General features: G+C 34.9%; 1 protein-coding gene across 1 annotated transcript in view; it reads right to left on the bottom strand.

The window, feature by feature from the left end:
* The window catches only part of ACVR1C (activin A receptor type 1C), a 111,990-nt gene that overhangs the window by 26,055 nt on the left and 63,147 nt on the right, over positions 1-22,788 (bottom strand). Inside the window, exon 3 of the mRNA XM_007494193.3 lies at positions 4,159-4,404. Within this exon, the coding sequence (XP_007494255.1) occupies positions 4,159-4,404 (246 nt within the window). The remainder of the gene's footprint in view (positions 1-4,158; positions 4,405-22,788) is intronic.

The following is a 22,788-nucleotide window of genomic DNA, read 5'->3' on the forward strand; positions in this document are numbered from 1 at the left end:
CAAGGCATACTTGAAAATAATCTCAAAGCATCCAAAACAAATTGTTTTCTATATACTCAGAACTGAATGTTTGTCTTACATAGAACTTAGCTTCAAATGTTCTTTTTCCATCTTTTAAATCAAAAAGGGTTTGTTTTGTTTTGTTTTGTTTGCTGGACTACTTAAAATGATATATACCTCTCCTCTTTTGCCTATCTTTCCTAGTCAGGAGAAACAACCAAATAAGAGAAAATAAGTTTTGTTTAATCACAAATGTTTAGAGTTGGAAGGAATGTCAGAAGCCATGTTGGGGTCTAACTCATACAAAAAGAGAAATGTCCACTACAACATACCCAATAAGTTCATCTGGTCTCTACCTGAAGGTGTCTAGGGGAAACCTTCCAAGGAAGCCATTCACCTTTTAGGAAAGGTCTAATTGTCTAGAAGATTTTCCTGACACCAGGCCTAAATCTGCCTTTGTGCAATGTCTATCTTAGTTCTGTCAACTGGAACAAGCCTAATCCTTTTTATGTGACAATCCTTCAAATATCTGAGAACAGGTATAGTGTCCTCTGAGTCTTGTTTCCAAGCTAACCAGGCCTAATTTTGTTAACCTATATTCACTTAACATGGACTAAAGGCGGATCACCATCCTATTAAATATCCTCTTTGGAAAAAAACATACTTGAATCAAAAAGTAAATTAAGAATGGATGAAAAAATATATTATGAGTCACTTAAAAGACCAAATAATATTATTAAAATTCTTAGAAGATGAAGGGGGAAAATGTTATGTGTAGTTCAGGTTGCTACTTCAAACTAAAAGTAGAGTATAAACATGGAAAGAAGCAAAGAAAATGTATTCCATAATGATGGCAGAGAGAATCCATTTATTTATTCCTAGAAATTTTATATATTGAATTGATGTCAATTTTGATGATAGGATGGGGTACATACTTGCCAATAACAGTTTCACTTCCCCATTCAGTATAAAAGAACTCAGACCCTTTCTACACTGACTCAAATGCTCCTCTCTTTTTGGTTTCTGTATTACAGATCTCACACCAATGTTTGCATCTATCCAAGGCAAACACAGTCTTTAAGGTCTGCCATTGTGGTTCTAAATGATAAACATAGCTCATATGATTACTAATAATTACTAAATCAACAAAAATGATATCAAGTAGTGGAATCATAAGATTTTTTAAAAACCACATCATAATCCCCTTTACAAATCCTCTCACATTCTTACTCTTGTATACCCAGCCAAATATATAAATAAGTTAATAATAATAATATTCATATAGTGATTTAAGTATAAAATACATGTTATGTCACTTGCCCAAGTCACACTGTAAGTATGGATTTGTTCTATTGTCTCCTCTTATAGGAAGCCTTTCCTGATACCCTTACTTGTTAGCACTCTGTCTTCCTCAAATTATCATGTACATATCTCTGCACATACTTTATCTTCCTAATAAGATCTGGAAAGGCATCATTTCATTTTTGTCATTGCACTGAGCACCATGACTGCACATAGTAGGCACTTAATAAATTCATGTTAGAACAGATCATATTAACAAAAATATAATATTTCCAATGTAGACCACTGGGGGGAAATCAATTTTGAAATAAACAATTTAATTTTGGGTCACTAAAAAATATAAGACATAAGATATAGCCTTAAAAATGAGTCACAAATTGTAGGTGCAATGCCCTAATTTATTAAGAGGGCCAGCTTCCTGTCCTTCTCTCCACCCCATTAGTTTAGGAAATTTCAAGAAATTTTAAGGCAGTGTTAGCCAATTTGATCAACTCAACAAGTAAGTATAGAGATACTAAAGCTCAGTAGAAGAGGTCAGATTTTTTTTGAGTGACAACAAATATAAACTGAAAAAACAGTCCTTGAGTGAAAAACTTAGGAAATTGTGTTTCTAACAATAAATGGACTGGCATCTAGGTGGCTCAGCAGATAGAGTGCCAGATCTGGAGATGGGAAGTCTTGGGTTCAAATTTGGCCTCAGACATGTCCTCACTGTGTGACCTGGGGTAAGTCACTTAACCCCTGTTTTCTAGTCCTCACTGTTCTTCAGTCTTAGAACTAATATTTGTAATGATTCTAGGATAGAAGGAAAGAGTTTTTTTAAAGGGGACTTTCAGTCTACTTTTTGGTCCATAAGATTTTTACAAAAGAACGTTTTATGATAGTTGTAGAAGCTTTCTGTTTGATAATAAAAAAAAATGTTACATCTTAAACTCCTGATATCATTAGCTAGAAGAGCTGCCACACTGCTAAATCACTTAGAAGCCTTTTCAAAGACAAGCCAACTCTTAAAGAAAAAAAAAACCTTATCTTCCATCTTGTGATTGATACTGTATATTGGATCCAAGGCAGAAGAGTGGTAAGGGGCAGGCAGTGGGAGTTAAATGACTTGCCCAGGTTCACATAGATAAGAAGCTTGCTTTGAATCCAGGACCTCCTATGTCTAGGTCTCACTCAGGCCCCTGAGTCACCTAGCTGTCCCCTAAAGCAACTGCTTAAAAAAAAAAAAAGCAGAAAACTCTTAGAAAACAGTTGCCTGTAGGTCTCTTAGAAGCATCAAGGGTTCTTAAATGAAGATTTGGGACCCTGTTCAAATAATATTTTATAACTAATTTCAATATAAGTTTTATCCTTTTCTATTACTATATGTTTTATGTCCTTAAAGACATTAATCTGAGGTGAGGTCCAAAGGACTCCAAAGGAGTCCAGGACATTAAAAAAAGAATAAGAAATCCCACTCTGGAAAGGCAAACCAATTCCCACATTAGCAGGTAAGAATTCCCTTCCCTTCTCTTGGTATAGCTAATTTCTCTGAAGTCTCTTCCCAACACATGATGGAACGAAAGGGTTAGGATAAGTCAAGGAATATTGTGCAACAATAGCATAAAGAAACAAGTTGTCTAAGGTTACAATTATAAAGGAGAGGAGCAAGGGCAAGGTTACTCACTTTCACTCTCTGCTCCTATATGTTTTCTTTTTTTAATATGTTTTCATAATGATGACTTGATATACACTAACTTATTCCCTCTCATCTTTCACAGGCAATATTAGTCAATTTGTTGAGGCCATAACCACTAACTCCCATACTTACCATATTGTGAAAATTTTTTTGAAATAATACCATAGACTTTAAAGTCCTATTATAATTGCTCAATTCTTTTCAAGAAAATATCCTACAATAATCAAAAGGCACAAGACTATACCAGTATAAAGGATTCTAAGGGAGGAGGGACGCCGGGAGCCATCAAAGACCACGCTGTTTGACACAGTCACATGTGGAAACCAGGGACTGCAAAGCAGCCCCTAGGAAGGATGGAAACACCCACTGAAACCCCCCTAAGTGACTTTCCTTATTAACATCCCCTTATTATTGGAATTACTATGATTATTATTCTTACTTAGTCCCTGGAAAAATGTATGATAGCAACATGCTTGCATGGTTAATACAGATGTCCCACTCCATCCCCTGAGGTTTCTACCAGGAGATCCCACTTACAAAATTAAACCTAAGGATTCATATATACCCACTTAGATAGGATCCTCTTTTCTAGGTATAAAAACTTCTGGCAAATCTGTGCTCTGAATTCCACAACTTATATCTGGGTCATGTTGATTCTACCCTCTGACCCTGCACTTAGCAACAACGTTTCATTGACTATCTTCCTAGGTTTCCCGTCTGTTGTTAGGTTCTATGGAAACCTGTGTATTGAGAATGAAACTGTGTGCCAAGTAGATGTGTGATCATGAGGGTATAAAATAAAGCAATGTCTCAGCCAAGGAGGAACAGTTTATCCTGTGAAACCTGTGCTGCAGGTTGAATGTGAAAGCTGTTTCCCATCCATCATTCCATGGACACCATCCCACCTCCAAGACCCCATCCCCTGTGGGTGGCTGGCCCACCCCACAGCTGAGAGAGATTATTGATGTCTTCAACTATTTGAAAGCTATTGTGAGGGAAAGAGATTAAATATTCAGCATAGCAGTAAAGAGATCATAATTTGGTTTCTAACCCTACTGTCAATGCTATCGCAGGGATTGTAGGAACAAAGGAGAAAAATAGATAACTCTTGGTATTTGGGGAAAGTTTTTTGCTTTTAATTTTCGATTTTTACTTTGAAATGAGTAATCAGTACATACCAGATCCAGACCCAGATGTAGTCATATCACAAATAAGATCTTTAAGAGTTTTGCCAGCATTTACTAAGTTGCATTCATTTAATGGTTCTTCCACATTTTGCCTCTTTTTCTTTTTATAAGTACATTGACGTCCTTGACAGGTACATATAGTCAACATTGCAGCAATGGACAAAAGGCATACTGGCACGGTAATAATTATGGTCAGCTCCACTGGTCCTAGTTTTTGCAGTTTGGGAGATGCTGCAGCTTTAAAAGAAAACAATAATGAATCAATCTATTTTAAATATTCTAGAAATATCAATTTAGCCAAAATATTTTCATGTATATTCCTTGTAAACTAGTAATTCTCAAGCTGCAGGTCATGAATTTCTATGGGATACAGAGTTATAACAAGAAGTCCAGCACATTAAATGACTCAGTAATGACTCATTAAATGACTCACTGGATGTTTCTAGATGACATTTACTACAATCATATTATAAAAAGAGAAAAAAACAAGAAAGAAAACTTTAGGCAAACCTTGAAAGAAATACAGAAAAAGAATATTTTTGGCTTGTTTGTTTATTAATTTAGTTGGTTCCACATTAAATACTAAGGATTTGTTTAAATGTTTAATTCTCCATTTTGTATGTTTACTTGATTATTTGTCTGGGTTAAAGATTATTTTTATTTTCTTATATTTGCTAATTTTTTACAAATAATCACATTATAATTAAGTATCTACTCTCTTAAAACAGGAGAGCAATTATTATTTTTCAACTGATGTTATGAATAACAAATTATTAAAGTATTACTGAATTTATTTTAGTGTTTGTCATTATATACTCCCTTAAACATACATTTAGAGCAGGAGAAGATATGAGAAATCATCTAGTCCAACACCCTTATTTTACTTATAAAGAAATGGAGGCCCAAAGGACTTATGTTCTTTTATTACCTATGTGCCCAAGGTCAAGCAAGCAATAAATATTAGAAGTAGAATCTAAACCTAAATCCATTAACTCCAAGTCTAGTACTCTATCCTCTATACCAAGCTGGATGATAATAGTGAAAATACCCTCATATGAGAGTCTATTATAGTTAAAATGAGGACTTCATATCAGAGAAGGATAAGCTCTGCTATACACTATTCACCTTTAAAATTATCTTTACCAAACATTACTGGTTTTCTGTAACTGCATAATTTGCATGGCAACTAAAAAATTGAATGCTGGGAGAAACAAAGTGTAGAAATAATTATGCAAGTCAGATTAAGGGAGGTGGTGAACAGAAGGAACAAAGTATTTGCTAACCTCATAAAAGCATCAGGTACTAGAAACTGAAAAGAGCACATTTTCCACTTATTAAGAAGTGCTAATTCCCTTCTTTCATCATTCCTATTTCTAGCAGGTTATATCCATGACATTTTGTCCATAAAATAAAGGCAATTGGTTTGTGTCTCAGGTCCCCAGTCTTCTTTCAAGGCCCAATTCACATATAAAGTTGCTCTTTGACGTTTCTCTACCCACCCACCCCCAAAACACACACACACACACACACACACACACACACACACACACACACACTGTTCCAGCTAAATGTTTTCTCCTCAGCTCCCCATATTATCATAGCTTTTTGACTGGTTCTCTTCCTTAGCACTTACCACACTCCCTTTATAGTAGTTTTTTTTTTAAGTTTCCCTTCCTCCCCATCCCCTCCTCCTCATATAATGGCAGAAAGAGAATTGGTTTTAGTCTGAAGAAATGGGTTTGATTCAAAGGACTACCTGTTTGAACTGGAAAAGTCATCTCACCTCAGAGAGTCTTAGCTTTCTAGTGTACAAAATGCAGTAACTGGACATAATAACCTCATACAGGTCTAAGAAAAGAGACCAATCACATGATTCTTTGCAAATCTAGTGCCTTGCACATTGTAAGTGTTTAATTAAATTTTATTTTATTTAGTTATTAGTTGGGAAGCTTGGTAGTCTTACCTTCTTTTCTCACAAAACATAGGATTGTTCAGAAAGTAAGCTTAGTTCATAATTCTCTTCTGGTTGAACCAAGTATTTTTTAAAATGTAAAACAACATTCTCACCTTTTTTCTCCAGGTTTTTGAATTCTCAATGCTATGGGAAAGGGAGAAAGGCTGTGGATGGATACATACTATAATTTAATTTTAAAAAAATCTACTCTTAAAAATATCCATTTAGTCCTTTGAAGAAAAAAACAAAGGACAAAATAATCCATTGTCATTAGTTCATTCCTTTGGAGTCTGTATGTAGTTTGTTTTTTTTTTTTTAACTTGGGGGTAGGAATAAAGGAAGACTTAACCATCATTTTAATGTTTCTCCTGAATTTTAGATAATGCAAAACAGCAAAATGGCAGTTTAAAGAATCCCTGGAGAGCTGCAAAAGAATGCAAGCCATTCTAAACCCTGAGGACTCTTCTACTGTATATTCTTCAAGGCTGAGCTGACTTTAAACAGAAACAGTATAATAAGCCTTGACAAAGGCCTCCCCAGGAGGGTTACCTAGCTAAAATTACTGTGATGAGAAGTCTTGATGCACTGCGAAAAAAGCATTGAATATGGAATTAGAGGATTTGGGTTCAAATCTCTTCTGACAGCATTTATGGAATTCTGGAAAAGTCTCCACTTTGGAGAACTCTCTGGGTCTCAGTTTCCTTAAAGTGCAAAAGAAAGGGGCTGAACTCATTGGCTCCACAATCCCTTCCAGCTCTAAATCTGTGATCCTGAATAAGAGAATTCACACTGACAACACACTTTTCTACTGAAACCCATCCTGATATCTATGTAGCTTTTTTTTTTCAGGGTTGGTATTATTACCACCCATTTGCTAAGTTTCAGATAGACTTATTTAAGAATTTAAAATGTTCATTCCTAAGTAAAGGATAGAAACTGACAAAATAAATGTCAAGCAACAGAGTATTTTATTAAAGGACTCTTTAATTAGGAAGTATAAACTCTCCACTCCACCTGTTTCACAATAGCCAATCTAATGCCAAGAAAGCTTTGTCTGAAGGTCATAGAATGATACCTCAAAGTGGGGGAAATACTTATCATCTTTTATGACTAGTCCCTGAAAAGCTGTTATTCACTTTTTGTCATCCAAATATATCACCAAGAATCTTAGCTGTTGCCTTGTTTAGTATATAAAAATGTAAGAATTAAAGTGTCAGCTATTTTGCTTTTTAAAACAGGCATCACCGAGCCAGACACTCTTACAGCGACAGAGTAATAAATCTGATGAAGAGATTTTTTTTTAAATTTAACACTTTTGGTGTTTGCTGAATGTGAAGATAACCATAGCTTATTCGCAGAGGATCAAAGGGACAATTTTTGCAAAGATGTATTTTGCCCTCTCTTTGCAGCCATTTCTTCTCTTCTTGCTGTCACTGCAACTTTGGGCTTTGCCTCAAGATCTCCTGGGCCATGTACAAGCTTTTTCTTTACCTCATGAGGTCCCAGAACTTTGGTCCACTTCCCTTCCAATTCCTGGTGCTACCTATTTTATTTCGACATCATATAAATAAAGTTATGATAGATGTAACTATAAAGATAAGCACTGTTCAAAAACATAAGTACTGACATTAAACAAAAAATTATTAAAGGAAGACAAGTTCAACTAAGGTATATACTGGTGTTATAGAGGGCATCCTAAGCAGAGTCCATACAGATGGAGGATTCCCTTTGGATCAATACATGATTCTACAGATGACATTAACTAATTATACTATGAAACTCAGGATATTGCCAAATCGCTTCAGTGAAAACCATCACTTTTAAAAAGTCAACTTAATCAGCTACATTGGAAAAATAAAGTAGATATAAAATTAATCCTGCTCAGGTAATGGCATGCAGTTGGATGATTAGAGTCAGCTGCATCAGTATGAGAGTCAGATTGGATAGAGATAGTCACACTGATAGAGAAAGAGGAGGGAGGAGGAAAGGGGAAAGGTGAAAGGAAAGGAAGAGAATGTTAGGAAAGGGAAGGGAAAGGGAGGAGAAGAGGGAGATGCTTAGTGGATTTCCTTTTGGGGGAACATGGACAAGAGTTACACAGGAAGATCAGGCATTGCTGGGTTTTAGGCTCCATCTTTGGAGGGAAAATTTATCTTGAAAAGATGGACAACAAATTGAGTATTTGAAAATATAAATAAGAATCACATCGAATTAAAAAGGTTGCAAAGGCTGGGATTTGTTCTGGGAAAAGAGTAGTCACACTGATAAGATTATAGTGTAATGATTAAAATTAAATAATATTTCTGCTACCCAGAGGTATATATTTTATAAAGTTTATTAGGATGGGTAGACAATCATTCCTAAGTAACCTGACTGCATGGAGCCTCACCTGCCAGTTCCTTTCTCATTTCCCCCTCACCTCCTGCACTGTCCTTTCTCCTCAGGCTTCCCTCATGGTCTTCTCGTCTATCTCTCCCTTTCTCTCTTTGGTCTCCCCTGTCCCGCCCCAAACCTTAACTTTTATTGACATACAGAACGTATGATGCAAGCCCCCATGCAAACCTGGTGCAACTGTGGTATGTCAGGAATGTTTGATGGACATGTAAAGTTACTCAGGAAGGGGGAAGGGATGAGCTTCCTTGACACAATAGATAGCAATTAAATATCTAATTAATGTAATCAAATTGGCTCTTCTAGTTTGGGAAAATATTTAACTATATATTAATTTGACTGATGCCAATTTACATTTACTATGTCTTTTTAATAATTCTGATGAAATTTAGAATGAGAAGTTAGAGGTAAAAATCCACTATAATAAATTTGTTTTATTCAGTTATTGCATCCTGATTCTTTGTGACCTCATTGACCAGGCCCTTCTGGTCTCCACTACCTCTCCTGGAGAAGAAAATGGTAAACCACACCTCTATCTTTTCCCAGAAAATCTCATGGACTGTACAAACACCTTTAGAAAAAAGCCTTTTATGTTTCTGTTAAAGTATGTCTTCATCAAGGGAAGAGTGTTTATCTGATCATTACAAATTCTCTAAATCATTTAGTCTGGAATAAGAAATTATTTCTCTGACACACCTGCTGCATTTATTAGAGGGTTGAGGGAGGGTAGAGATAGGAAGTTACAGCTCTGTTGAGTTGTAGCTATGTTATTTATAATGGCTTTGTCCTTCTACTAAGTACCAATTACCTCTTGACATCTTTCTAACATGAAACCAATGACCTCATATCCCAGAACACCTAATCAGCAAAATAACCACACAAAGAAAATATAGAAATTGGGAAAGGTTGTTTTGGTGTGTATTCAATTGATACCTTTCCCTAAGATCAAAGCATTACTTTTTTATTATTAAAGATCTACAAGGAGGTTTTGAATCAATTCCATTTTATCTGCCACCTGAAAAATATAATTTACTGTTATATTAATTATAGCATATTGGAATGAACATATGATTGGGATAAATAAAAACATTTTAATCACTTCCACAATTTAATCTGTCTCAATTAAAAAATAAAATGGGGAAAATAAAACATTTAAGATTAAATGAGAAATAGGTATGAAAGTGATCTGAAAAGTATAAAGCTTCATATTATCATAATAAAGTAATGATATATAACAAAACAATTTGGCAATCTTCTAGGGTTCATTATCATGAATTTTATCTGTAGATTCTTAAAAATATAAATATACAGTTTGTTAATGTTATAAGGAAAAGGCCTCTCTCTTCTGCAAAACTTACCAAAATTATTTCTTCCTTGTAAAATATCATTTAATTCTAATGTGTGAAAGGAAGCATCCACCTCAAAAAAATTCTATTCAAGAAATTCATAAATTATAGGAATAATAGTCTCAAAATTGAAAAATATGAAAAAAAAACTGTGACGGCTATCCTTGCTTTTGAGGATGATTCAAGGAAAAAGGGAATGGGGATAACAGGGGATGAGATGGATAGTGTTATGGAATCAATGAACACAAGCTTAGACAGTCTTCAGGAGATAATGGAGGATGAAAGCACTTGGCATGCTCTGGTACATGGAGTCATGAAGAGTGAGACGTGACTGAGCAACAACAAAAATCTTTTGCGGTAGCAATGAATTGGAAATTAAAGGAATTCCCATGAACTGGGGAATGGATGAACAAATTGTGGTAAATGCTTGCGATGGATTTTGGTATAAGAGATGATGAAAGGGATGGTTTCAGAAAAACCTGGGGAGATTTATGTGAGCTGATGCAAATTGAAGTACACAAAATTAGAAGACTGTCCACTATAGCAGTAACATCATAGCAATAATCAACTGTGAAAGACTTAGCTACCCCAATCAATACAGTGATCCTCAACCATTACAAATTACTCATAATGAAAGTTACATCCATATTTAGAAAAAAAAATGATGAACTCTGTGAAAAGAAGGATATTTTTTCACTTTCTCTAATTTTTTTATTTTTTATTTCTTTTCCACAAAATGTCTAATATGGAAATGTTTTGCATGACTTCATATATATATATATATATATATGCATATATATGCATATATATATATATATATATAAAGCATTGTATTTCTTGCTTTCTCATTGGATGGGGAAGAGGAAGGAGGGAGAGAGATTTGGGAACTAAAAATATTTTTTACAAAAGAGCTAAAAAATACATTTTAACCCTCCGTAACCCAGCCCCAAATTGTTGCTTTTCTATTTCTGTCAGTTATTTTTTTGGCACAGGACCAACTGTTTCCTCTGAATATTTAAGGATTCTTTTCAAATGAATAGGAATGGGGCTGATTCTAAACGTCTATGTTCCTTAAGAAATGTCAAGATCTCTCTAATCTTACCTTGCTCTAGCAATCATTAACCTTGGGCCTTTGTACTTCTGAGAGAGGGGAGCTATAACAGTGTTCTATTATCCATTTCACAACAGACTTTTCCACTTGCTTTTGAAAGTTTCCAGTAATTTAAACTCCTGTTCTCACATAAACCCAATTCTACTTTTTTTGATAAATAGGATAATGAGTCTTGAGAAATATCTGACATGAATCTATAAAAAAATTCAAGTCCAGTATATATAACCACTATTCTCTGAACAGTGTTAAGTTTATTAAAAAGCCTGCCTGTATGTAGTTTTCTTTCTTAGATGGTGGTGGTAGTGTTAAGTATGGATTGAGATAATCATACCTGGCCTCTGTTTCTAGAACAGAGTTAAAGTGGCTTGAAATTTTTAATTCTAAATTGTATGAAGCTAATTATCTTAATAAGAGTCTTTTAACTTGGACATATCATAATTCCTTATATTTTAATTTACTTGCTGAATAGGAATGGGGAAACAAAAGATGAACTTTTAATTGCTGGTGGTCATGAACTTGTTTTACAATTCCTTACCTCCTGAATAAATGAATTTCAAAATAAAAATGTAAAATAGCTATATATATAAATGTAATATGTAAAATATAATATATAAAAATGTAATAAACTATGTTTTATTTTCTCTTAAAATATCCCTTTTAAAGGATACTTTTTAAATTTTCAAGAACAATTCTAAGAAAATTCTTTTAGCTCATTGAGGTCACTTATTTTTGTTTGAGTGGTCCACTGATCTAGGGAATTCTAAGACTGAATCTTGCTGAGAAGATGCTGATCTGCACTGGGTGGCAGAGTTTCCTCATCTGGGAATTCATTCTACTAATGAAATCATAGGTACAGCCATAATTCTTATCCCTTCCTTTCCTAATTACAGGACGGCCTCTTCTTTACTGAATTTACCATTTAGGGCTTAGACAGCAAGAGCCATAGACTGAGTTCAAATCTAGCTTTAGATACTTCCTAGCTGGGTGACCCTGGGCAAGTCACTTAACCTCTGATTGCCTGACAAAAAGGATCCTATAGAGAAGGAAATGGAAAGCCACTTCAGTATCCTTGCCAATAAAACCCCATGGGCAGCTATGGCTCATGGAGTCAAGAAAAGTCAGACAGGACCGAACAACAAAAATTATACATATGATGAGACTGAGGTTAGGTGATTTACCCATAATCACATAGCTATGAAGTATCTGATGTTAGATTTAAACTTATTCTTCCTAATTCCAGATCCCAACACTCACTGTCCATAGAATAATTTAGTTACCGACTGTGAGTTTGGTATAGAAAAATATATTAAAGTTAGGAAGAGGGAAAGATTTGAGGGAAAACATAAAAATTTGAACTTTAGACATCTTGGGTTCAATCATGGAATGAATCACAAACAACCAATTATCTATTCAATACACATTTACTCTGTGCTTACTATGTGACAGACACTGTGCTAAGTTAAGCACTAACCAATCTGACTTAATTGAGATGTCTGAAATAATTAGACTGTTAGTATAATAACCAGAAAAAGATAAAAAGTATTAACAAGAAAGGGTCTGCCCTCAAATCGATATCCTTCTGGTATCCTGCTCACATAATGTCTAGGAACCTGGGATATTCATGATCCATGTGTCTGAACCTGGACATGCACTTGAATTTTATTCAAGGATTACTTTAAGTAAAATATGTAACCAACTCTCTCTCTCTCTCTCTCTCTCTCTCTCTCTCTCTCTCTCTCTCTCTCTCTCTCTCTCTCTCTCTCTCTGAGTAACTACATCAGGAAGCAGTACTTTTATTTCTACCTTTTATTACATCCTTAACAAAGAGTTTAATAAGTGTTTGTTGAGTGAGGGCATTTACTTTACCTAACCTAATCTTATATATCCACTAACACCTAGACTATTATGCACAAAGTAGGCTCTTAATAAATGTCTGTCTGCCTATTGGAATTGAATCATTGTGTGCCCAATATCTAGTGGCTTGAATGTAACAAGTTGCATTCAAAAAATGTGTTATTTATTATGAAAAACACTGATAACACCAGTCCTCTGAATGATATTTTTGGAGGTCTAAAAATTGTAATGCAGCTTCAAAATATGTCTAATTTATTCCCAGATACTCAATGAGACAAATTTGAATTTAACAAATATTACTTGACCTAGTGCAGTGCCTTGCACATAACAGATGTTCAATAAATATTTGCTGAATGAATATTCATGAATGAATGAATGGCAATGGTAGCACAGAGCTAAGAGACTTTGGGATTTAAGTTTAATAAAAATTATTCACCTTGAGTTAGTTCTAAATTTTGCTTTAAATTTTCCAGAAGATCTTTAGTAGAATTTCTTGCCTCTAGAGAATTAAAAAAAAAAAAAAACTGGATCCTATATTAAGCTTAAATCTTAAAAGCTTGACTGTTCTATGTATTTATACTTAATAGTCACTTTCTAAAATATAAAAAGCATACCATCTTTCTCTCATTCCATAACAATAGCTATCTGGTCTACCTGTCAGGTGTATATTAAGTTCTCTCAGAGAGAACTCTAAATGGATTCTGTTCTCAGGATGGCATTGCAGTGCCACAAGCTGTCCCTTCCATCAGTATTACCCCCCAGCACGTGTCTGCTGCCTGCAGTGACTATCGTTCCCAGCTGGTGTTTCAAATCAGAGCTTGAAGGCAACAATAACAATATACAAAAGCTATGGAAGGAAACAAGATACCAATGTGGCTGCTTTTAACAGAAATTCTGAAAAGAACCATCACCGTCTAATTTTTCCTCACCTGAATTTATAATTATATTCTTTGTCATTTCTCCCCATGGAAAAGTCTGACTCTAATGGCCAAACAAATTTGTGTTTATTCAGGTTCTGATACTGTTTGTTTGAAAGAACACTTAGTTTAAATGTGTACTATCATTAGATATGATCTACCTATAAGACATGACTTCTTCCTAAGCAGCTACATAATGCAATGTATATAGAATGCTGGGCTTGGAGTCAAAGTTGGCCTCAAGACACTCACTGTATGATTCTGGGCAACTTGCTTAAATTCTAAGTTTCCTCATCTGTAAAATGGGGATAATAACATATTTTAATCCACAGGGCTGATGTGAGGATCAAATATGATTGCCACCTTCAACAAGAGAAGTGTGACCTTAAAAACTTGCATTTAAAGAAAAAGTTTAAAGTCTCAGAGTAATTAGACATTTGTTTCAACAAGGATTATGACCCTGGAGGGCTTTTTTAAAATTATTATTGAGTGTATCTAAATCACACATTTATTGTGAATAGAAATATAGTCAGAAAAGTTACATTACTATTTACCAATAATTACTCTAAAATTCACTTCTACATTATCCAAGCTAGGTAGTATTCAGAAATGATCTGAAGGGTTTTTATGCATAATTAGCCAGAAAATGAAAGAACAAACCTTTATTAAGCACTCACTATGTGCCAGGCCCTGTGCTAAGTAGTTTACAAGTATCATCATCTCATTTGATACTCACAAGGACCCTGAGAAGAGGAGGCTATTATTATCTCCATTTTACTATTGAAAAAACTGAGGCAAACAGAGATTAAGTGACTTAGCCACAGTCACAGTGCTAGTGAATATCTTCAGATTTTCCCTAGTATCAGCCTAACACCCTGTGCCAAGATGCTTTACTATCATTGCCTTGGTTTTTACAGCAATTACAAATCAATGGTTCCAAAGCTTCAGCTTCAGCTACTAGAAGGCTTCAATTCTGTTTGAAAGCCCAGAGCAGTATGAATATATTTCTAGTTGTAAAATCAAGAAAACCTGGGTTCAACTTGAAGCTAGGTTAAGAAATTTTCTCAAGGTCTCCAAGCTAGTAAGTGTCCTAGCTAGAAATCAAAGTCAGGAACAGGACTTCTGAGGTCATCTGGTCCAACCCACTCATTTTAGATGAGGAAACTCAGGCTTAGGGAAAATAAGTTCTGTTCAAAGTCACAGTAGTACTAGGGGCAACTAGGTGGAGCAGAGGATAGAGCCTTTGGCCTGGAGTCAGGACTACCTGAATTCAAATCCAGACCTCAAACTTTTACTAGCTGTCTGACCCTGGAAAAGTCACTTACCCCTATTTGCCTCAGTTTCTTCATCTGTAAAATAAGGTGGAGAATGAAATAGCAAACCACTCCAGAATCTTAGCCAAGAAAACTCCAAAATGGTGTCACAAAGAATTGGGCATGACTAAAAAATCTCAACACCGACAGCACACACAGATCCTAAGATCAGAGCTGATATTTGAACTCAGGTTCTTTGAAGAATCAGTGCTCCTGATTTAGCACAACCCTCAGAATCCAAACCTAGGTCTTCTGTTTCCAGGACCAATCCTTGTCCTGTTGTGCCTTATTATTACAGAATAAGAAAAAGCTATGAAAAGTAGGAACAGCTTAGAGGAACTGACCTAGTTTATTCCGTGGCTGATCCTCTTTTCTAAATATAGCTTGCCTCACAATGTTTGCATTTTTTCCACCACATTGACTGAAATTCTACTATTTAGAGATTCACTTGGGTAAATAATCATCCTCTTTTAAGAAATATAAATATTTAGAGGAGAGTTCCAGAGTTATCAGACATTCACATTTTAATGGGAAATCTTTTTGGCTTGCTTTCCTCCTAAGATACAGGCAATATCAGTTGCGTTGAGAAAATGGGGATTGTGATTAGGGCTTGTGGACAGGTGTGTAAGTTTGTAATATAGAGTCCCTTCTTCCTCCTGTTATAAGACCCCAGCCCACTCTTCTAAGATACCAGATTCAAGTTATTCTTCATTCTATTTGCATTAGATTAACTTGGGCTTTGTAGGTTCATTTAGGAACCTAACCACCATGGACAACATTGTTACTAGAGAAGGAATACATTCCAAGTGCTAAATAAATACACAACAGTCTATATCCAACTTCTATGCTTTTGCAGAATTTCTCCCTCATTCTTAAAACACTTTGTCCCTCCCCATCAGTGCTTCTTGGAACCCCCTAACTCAAATGCTACTTCATACAATGCCCTTTCCTGACTCCTCTCATCATTAGTGTCTACCACCCACGTTAATTAATGTTTATTTGCCCCAAAGACTATATTTTCTCATGTATAAGCATGATATACCAACCCAATAGAATGTAAGCTCATTAAGAGTAGGTGATTCAGTCTTTTCCAGTCTTTGTGACCCCATTTGGGATTTTCTGGGCAAAGATTTTAGGTTGGTTTGAGATTTCTTTCTCCATCTCATTTTATAGATGAGGGAACTGAGGCAAACAAGGTTAAGTGACTGACTTACAGACAAACACACAAACACACACACAAATATCTACAGCTAGATTTGAACTCAGGAAAATGAATGCTCCTGACTCTAGGTCCAGCTTTCTATCCACTGCTTCCCAACATCATTAAAAGAAAGAAATATTTTATTCTTTGTACTTGGGACATCTCCAGAGTCCAACACAATGCCTGGCACATAGTATGCATTTAATCAATGCTTGCCTATTCATTGAAATTAGTGACACAAAAAGTCAGTGAAGACACATCCTGTTCATAATTGTGAGCTGCCTGTATAATAAATTTCAGGAAATCAATGATAATTTTAAAGATCTCACACTACTGAATTGCCTAAAGTCATTTTAGTACTCAGGATCATCAGAAATTAATCAAGTAATCTAATTTGGAGAAACTTCTAAATCATTTTGGACTTCTGGAAAACTAGATCATGTGTCACTAATTATCTTATCACCTGGGATGACAGATGGAGAATATTTTTCTTCCTTTGGGTTAATTTGTTTTAAATTGGAAAATTGAAAGGAAAGCGATCTTTGTTCGCCAAGCTACAAATAAATAAGAGAAGAAAAGAATTCAATTAATCAACAAGTATTGATTTAAGTGTCTACTATGTGCCAGGTGTCCAGGATATAAATACAAAGAATGAAACAATCCCTACTTTTCAAGGTGCTTATAGTTGAAGGAGGGAAACAAATTGATATAAAAGTATATACAGAATAAAGATAAAAGGAACAAAGACAATGTTGTTGGAAGCAAGGTAGTGAGGAAAGTACAGAACTATAGTTGTAGGGATTAAGAAAGGCTTCCTGTAGAAGGTGGTGCTTGAACTGTAACTTAAAGAAAAGAGAGGAACTCTCTCAGAAAGAGCTGAAGACAGAATACATTTGAGTCATGGGGGACAAAAGATACAAATGTATGGATGGACACAGCAGATAGAGGGTAATGGGTAATGTGTATAAAAAATAGATATAGCCTGTTAGTCTGTAGCAGAGAATACAAGAAAAAAAAATCTAGTGTAGCTGGAAACAAGTTGTAAAGAACCTTCAAAGCTAAAGAAAGAATTTTTTAATCCTGGAAGGATAAAAAAGGAAGCCACTGAAGATTATTGATTGGGGGAATGGGGCAGGTAGGGGGAACATCAGGCCCTCTTTTGGGTTCAAATCCTGTGTCTGACATTTACTAGCTGTATGACCTTGAATAAGCCACTTAATCCTATTTTTCTCAGTTTTCTCATCTGTAAAATGACCTGGAGAAGGAAATGGCAAACTACTTCAGCATCTTTTCCAAGAAAAACACTAAATGGGATCGTGAAGTGTCAGATATGACAAAAATGACTGACAAGAACAATATGATTCAGAAAGCTCTTGAACCAAACTGTCACATCAGGAAACTTTGTGTGCTTCTGACACATATAAGGGAGGAAAATTGTTGGAAGAGAACCTTCATGGCAATATTTAACCTTGCCTTACCAAATCAAACAATTTTTTAAAAATACACACAGCTTACTCTTGTAATTCCCTCAACCATGAACTATAAAGATACTATCTGCTGCTGATTTTTCAAAACTTGTCTTGTCAAAACTTGCCTGTTCCCTTCTCATTCCTTCATAAAGGATATATTCAAAGTCTGTGTGGGTAATTGTTAGGAAAAATGTGTAGGGCTAGGAAACTAGGTATGAGTCCATACTTACAAATATTCTTTCAATCACTTTTTTTGGTAACAATAAATTCCAAGGATTTACCAAGGCTTGGGTATCCTCCTGACTTGCAGATATCTTGAAAATAAATCCTTCACTATCTTCAAAAATGTGTTGCCTCCAATAGAGACCTCCTTTGAATAACTGTTCTAGTCTAACTGTCCTTGCCATCTTTGCTTTCCTTCCCAAAATTTCTACTTCCTCTTTGCATACAATAGGAACTATTCTTTTGAAGTCCAAAGTTTGTGATTCCATTGTATTTGGTGGGGAAAATTTTGTTATTAAAAAAATCTTTACTGCCCTCTGCTTTTTTGAGTCTACTATCCTTCTAGATTATTTCTTAAGCAAGCTTGACAACCAGTGACACTGGAATCCTTGCTTTTCTTCACAGAAGACACCCTACCTTCTGACTCCAAACACTTTCATTAATTGTCCTCTTTGCCTGAAATGTTCTCCCTTCTCATTCCCACCTCTAGGCTTTCCTATCTTCCTTCAAGAGTCAGATAAAAGTTTCTACATAAAACTTTTTCTTTCCTACCTCTCCTTAATGTTAGTACTTTCCCTCTGTGATTAGCCCCAATTTATCAAATTTGTACATAGTTATTTATATGTTGTCTTCCCAATTAAATTGTAAGCTCCTAGGTGTCATGGATTGTGTGCTTTTACTTACACTGCTAGTATTTAACACAGTTCCTGGCATATAAAACATACTTAACACATGCTTGGTTTACCCAACAAAGCCAGAAATCCCAGTCTGGGCTTGAGATGAGGACATAGTTCACATTTTGGAGTTAGAACACGGTTCATAGAGGTAGGGCTCCTCCAGATCTTTTTGCCCAAAACTAAGGATGTGCCTGATTGAATCAAGTACGCAGTGAGACCAAAGAATTGAGCATAAGGCTTGGGATTGTGAATCTTAAAACTTCTCAGACTCTACCTTGGAACATTTGGTTAAAGCTATTCCCATTTAAACAATGGAGGTACTTGATCAGGAATGTATTGGGAACTTTAAAATTACTCCACCCATAGTTAGGCATCCTTTAGGGGAAGATAAAGTTGTAAAACTCCTTAGTGAACAATGAAGGTACTTAACTCATACTTATAGTGAGGCCAAAACCTTGAGCTAGGTCTATTTTTAGATCTAATACAAAAGGGTGCTAAGTACCTATGAAGGTCAAATTAATCACTAAAAGGTCAATCAACTTACAAAAGGCAAGCTTAACAAAAGAGGTGAGAAGTACTCAGAAGATATAATCTACCCAGAGAAGGTAAGAACTAAGAATTAAGAATGGTCAGTCTTGTGAAAAACATCTACTGTGATTGATAGATGTGAAAATTTAGGGGAGGTGACATAAGAGAAAATTCTCTTTAAAAGGAGGTCAGGAACTGAGAGCTGGGCTCTCTCAGTGAGGTCTCTAGGTGGCTGAACTTAGTTGAGCTGAGGAGCTGAACTGGAGGGTCTCTCTGAACACTAGAGTTTTGCTTGGAAAGATCTTGTGGTGAGTGATTAAAAGACTGACTTAGTTTCTCTCTTAAAGAAAAAGGCCTAGGCCATTGGCCTAGACCCTAGCCTTTTCCTATTATTTCTTCTTACTTTGTCTCTCTCCCTTTCCTTAATTCTTTCATTTGTATTAATTAAAATCTCCACAAACCCAGACGACTTGGGTATTTCATATTTTGGGAATTTTTCCCATGGTGACCACTTATTTTTGATATAAAATCAAGACACTAAAAATTATCTTTACAGTTTGGGCAATTCACAGTCTTGAAACCCACATTTTCGCAGTCACAGTTTATGGCAACCACTTTTTTTGTCTGTAACAGGATAGAATTTGATCAGCCCCTAACCTGATCAAGACCAGAGTGAGATCAAAAGCTTACACCCAAGTCTAAGGAAAATCTGTAAGCCATTAGCATCTCAAGGGTCAATTGAATCAGCAGGGAGAAGGGACTCTCAGATCTCTCAGCTCTGAGATCATCAATCATATCATCCTCTAAGAGCTGAAACTGGAAAAACCCAGAAAATGAGCTGAGAATAACATCAAGGAAGGTCTGAAATTTAAGATGGCACCCTAACTTCCCAGAAAACAGAGCCCACCTTTAATTAGACTGGGAAAATGAGCAAATGACAAAAAAGCACCTAACTCTAAAGAATTTTTATGGAGACAAAGAGCAAGTTACAGGTCAGTGGAAACAAAGGAAACACATGCAAAGTCCAAAAGAAAAGTATGGATTGGGCACATATTCTGGAAGAGCTCAAAAAAGACTTCAAAAAACTACTAAGAGAGGTAGAGGAAAAGTGGGGAAGAGAAATGTAAGTAATGCAAAAAGAAATTAGTCAGTTGAAAAAGGAGAACCAAAAACTGACAGAGGAAAATGAGGTCTTAAAAATCTGAATTGACTGTCTAGAAACTAATGATTTCATGAGAAATCAAGAAACAATAAAGCAGAATCAAAGGAATGAAAAAAACAGAGGAAAACATGAAATATCTTACTGAAAAAAACAACTGACCTAGAAAATAGATCTAGGAGAGACAATGTGAGAATTATTGAACTATCTGAAAGCCATAATCAAGAAAAATCCTTGGGCAGTATATTACAAGAAATTATCAAAGATAACTACCCAGAGATCTTCAAATAAGAAAATAAAATGGAAATTGAAAGAATTTGCAGATAACCTCCAGAAAGAAATCCTCAAATGACAAATTCCAGGAATGTAATAGCTAAATTCAAGAGTCACATAGCTAAGGAGAAAACACATCAAGAAGCCAGAAAGAAACCATACAAAAACCATGGATCTATATTCAAGATCACACAGGACCTAAAGGCTTCTACAATAAAGCATCAAAAGAAACAGAATATGATATTTGAGAAGGCAAAAGATTTGTGTTTACAACCCAGAGTCATCTATCCAGTAATACTATGTATATTCTTTCAGGGGGGAAATGAACATTTAATAAGATATAAGATTTTCAAGAATTCCTGAGAAATAAGCCAGAACTAAACAAAAAATGTGAAGTCCAAACTTCATGATATGAGAATACCATGAGATATAAGAAGCCCTAAAAGTTAAATAAGAAAGAGAAATTTTAAGGGACTCATTATGGTCAAAATGTTTATATGTCTACATGGAAAGAGGATTTCTATAATTCTCAAATATTACTGTTAGTATTAGAAAAAATAAAAGGAATTTACTCAGAAAGAAGGTAGTAAGCTGATTATGATATATATGATACTACATGTATATCAATGTCATGATATGGAACAATATGTATGTATAATATGAATGTATATGAATTATATATTAAAAAATCAATCAAGGGCTGAAAGAGGGTTGCACTGAGAGAAAAAGGAAAGAGGAGAGAGAATGGGGTAAATTATATAACATAAAGAGGCATGAAAAATCATTATACAGAGAGGAAGATAAGGGTGGTGATGGGCAATGCTTAAACTTTACTCTCATCATAATTGGCTCAGAGAGGGGAAAAAAGTATACTCAGTGGGGCATAGAATTCTATCTTACCCTATAGAGAAATAGAAGGGGAATAAGACAAGAGAAGAGGGAAGTAATTGAAGGGAAGGGGAAGAGGGGTGGTGATGACAAAAAGCAAAATACTGGTGAGGAGGAACATAGAGAAAGGGAATAGAACAGGATTTAAAGGGGATAATATGATGGAGGGCAATACACAGTAATCATAACACTGAACATGAATGAGATGAACTCGCACATAAAACAGAAGTGGATAGCAAAACAGAATCCTACTATATTTTGTTTAAAAGAAACACATTTGAGGCAGGGTGACATACACAGATTAAAGGTAAAAGGCTGGAGCAGAATTTATTATCTATCATCTAAAGTAACAAAAGAAGGAATAGCAATCATGACACCAGACAAAGTTAAAGTAGAAATTGATCTGATTAAAAGAGAGAAGGAAGGAAATTACATTTTGCTATAAGGTACCATAAACAATGAAATAATAGCTTTACTAAATACTTATGCACCAAATGGCATAGCATCTACATTTCTAAAGGAGAAATTAAAGGATTTTAAGGAAGAAATGGATAGCAAGACCATACTAGTGGGAAATCTCAACCTTCCCCTTTCAGAATTAGATAAAATGAACCATAAAGCAAATAAGAAAAAAGAGAAGTGAATGAAATGTTAGGAAAATTAGAGTTAATTGATATCTGGAGAAAATTGAAAAGGGATAAAAAGTAATATACATTCTTCTCAGCAATACATGGTACATACACAAAGATTGATCAAGTGCTAGCACATAGAAATATGGCAAACAAATGCAGAAAAGCAGAAATAATAAATGCATTCTTTCAGATCTTAATGCATTAAAATTATAATTAACAAGGCTCTATGTAAAGGCATATTTAAAATTAATTGAAAATGAAATAATCTAATTCTTCAAAACTCGTGGGTCAAAAAAGAAATCATAGAAATAATTATGGACTTCATTAAAGAGAATTACAAACATATCAAAATCAATAGGATATAGCCAAAGTAGTACTCATGGGAAGATGTATATCTCTGAGTGCCTATTGCAACAAAATCAAGAGGGAGATCAATGAACTGAACTTACAACTTAAAAAATTAGAAAAAGAACAAATTAAAAATCCCCAGATAAATACTAAATTGTAAATCCTAAAAATTAAAGGAGAAATTAATAAAATTGAAAGTAAAAACTATTCAACTAATAAATAAGACAAGGAGCTGGTATTTTAAAAACAAATAAAATAGGTAAAGTACTGGTTAATCTAATAAAAAAGAAAGAAGAGAGGCAAATTAACAGTATCAAAGATGACAAAAGTCATCTTAC

This window comes from Monodelphis domestica, chromosome 4 (assembly GCF_027887165.1).
Source record: "Monodelphis domestica isolate mMonDom1 chromosome 4, mMonDom1.pri, whole genome shotgun sequence".
NCBI lineage: Eukaryota > Metazoa > Chordata > Mammalia > Didelphimorphia > Didelphidae > Monodelphis > Monodelphis domestica.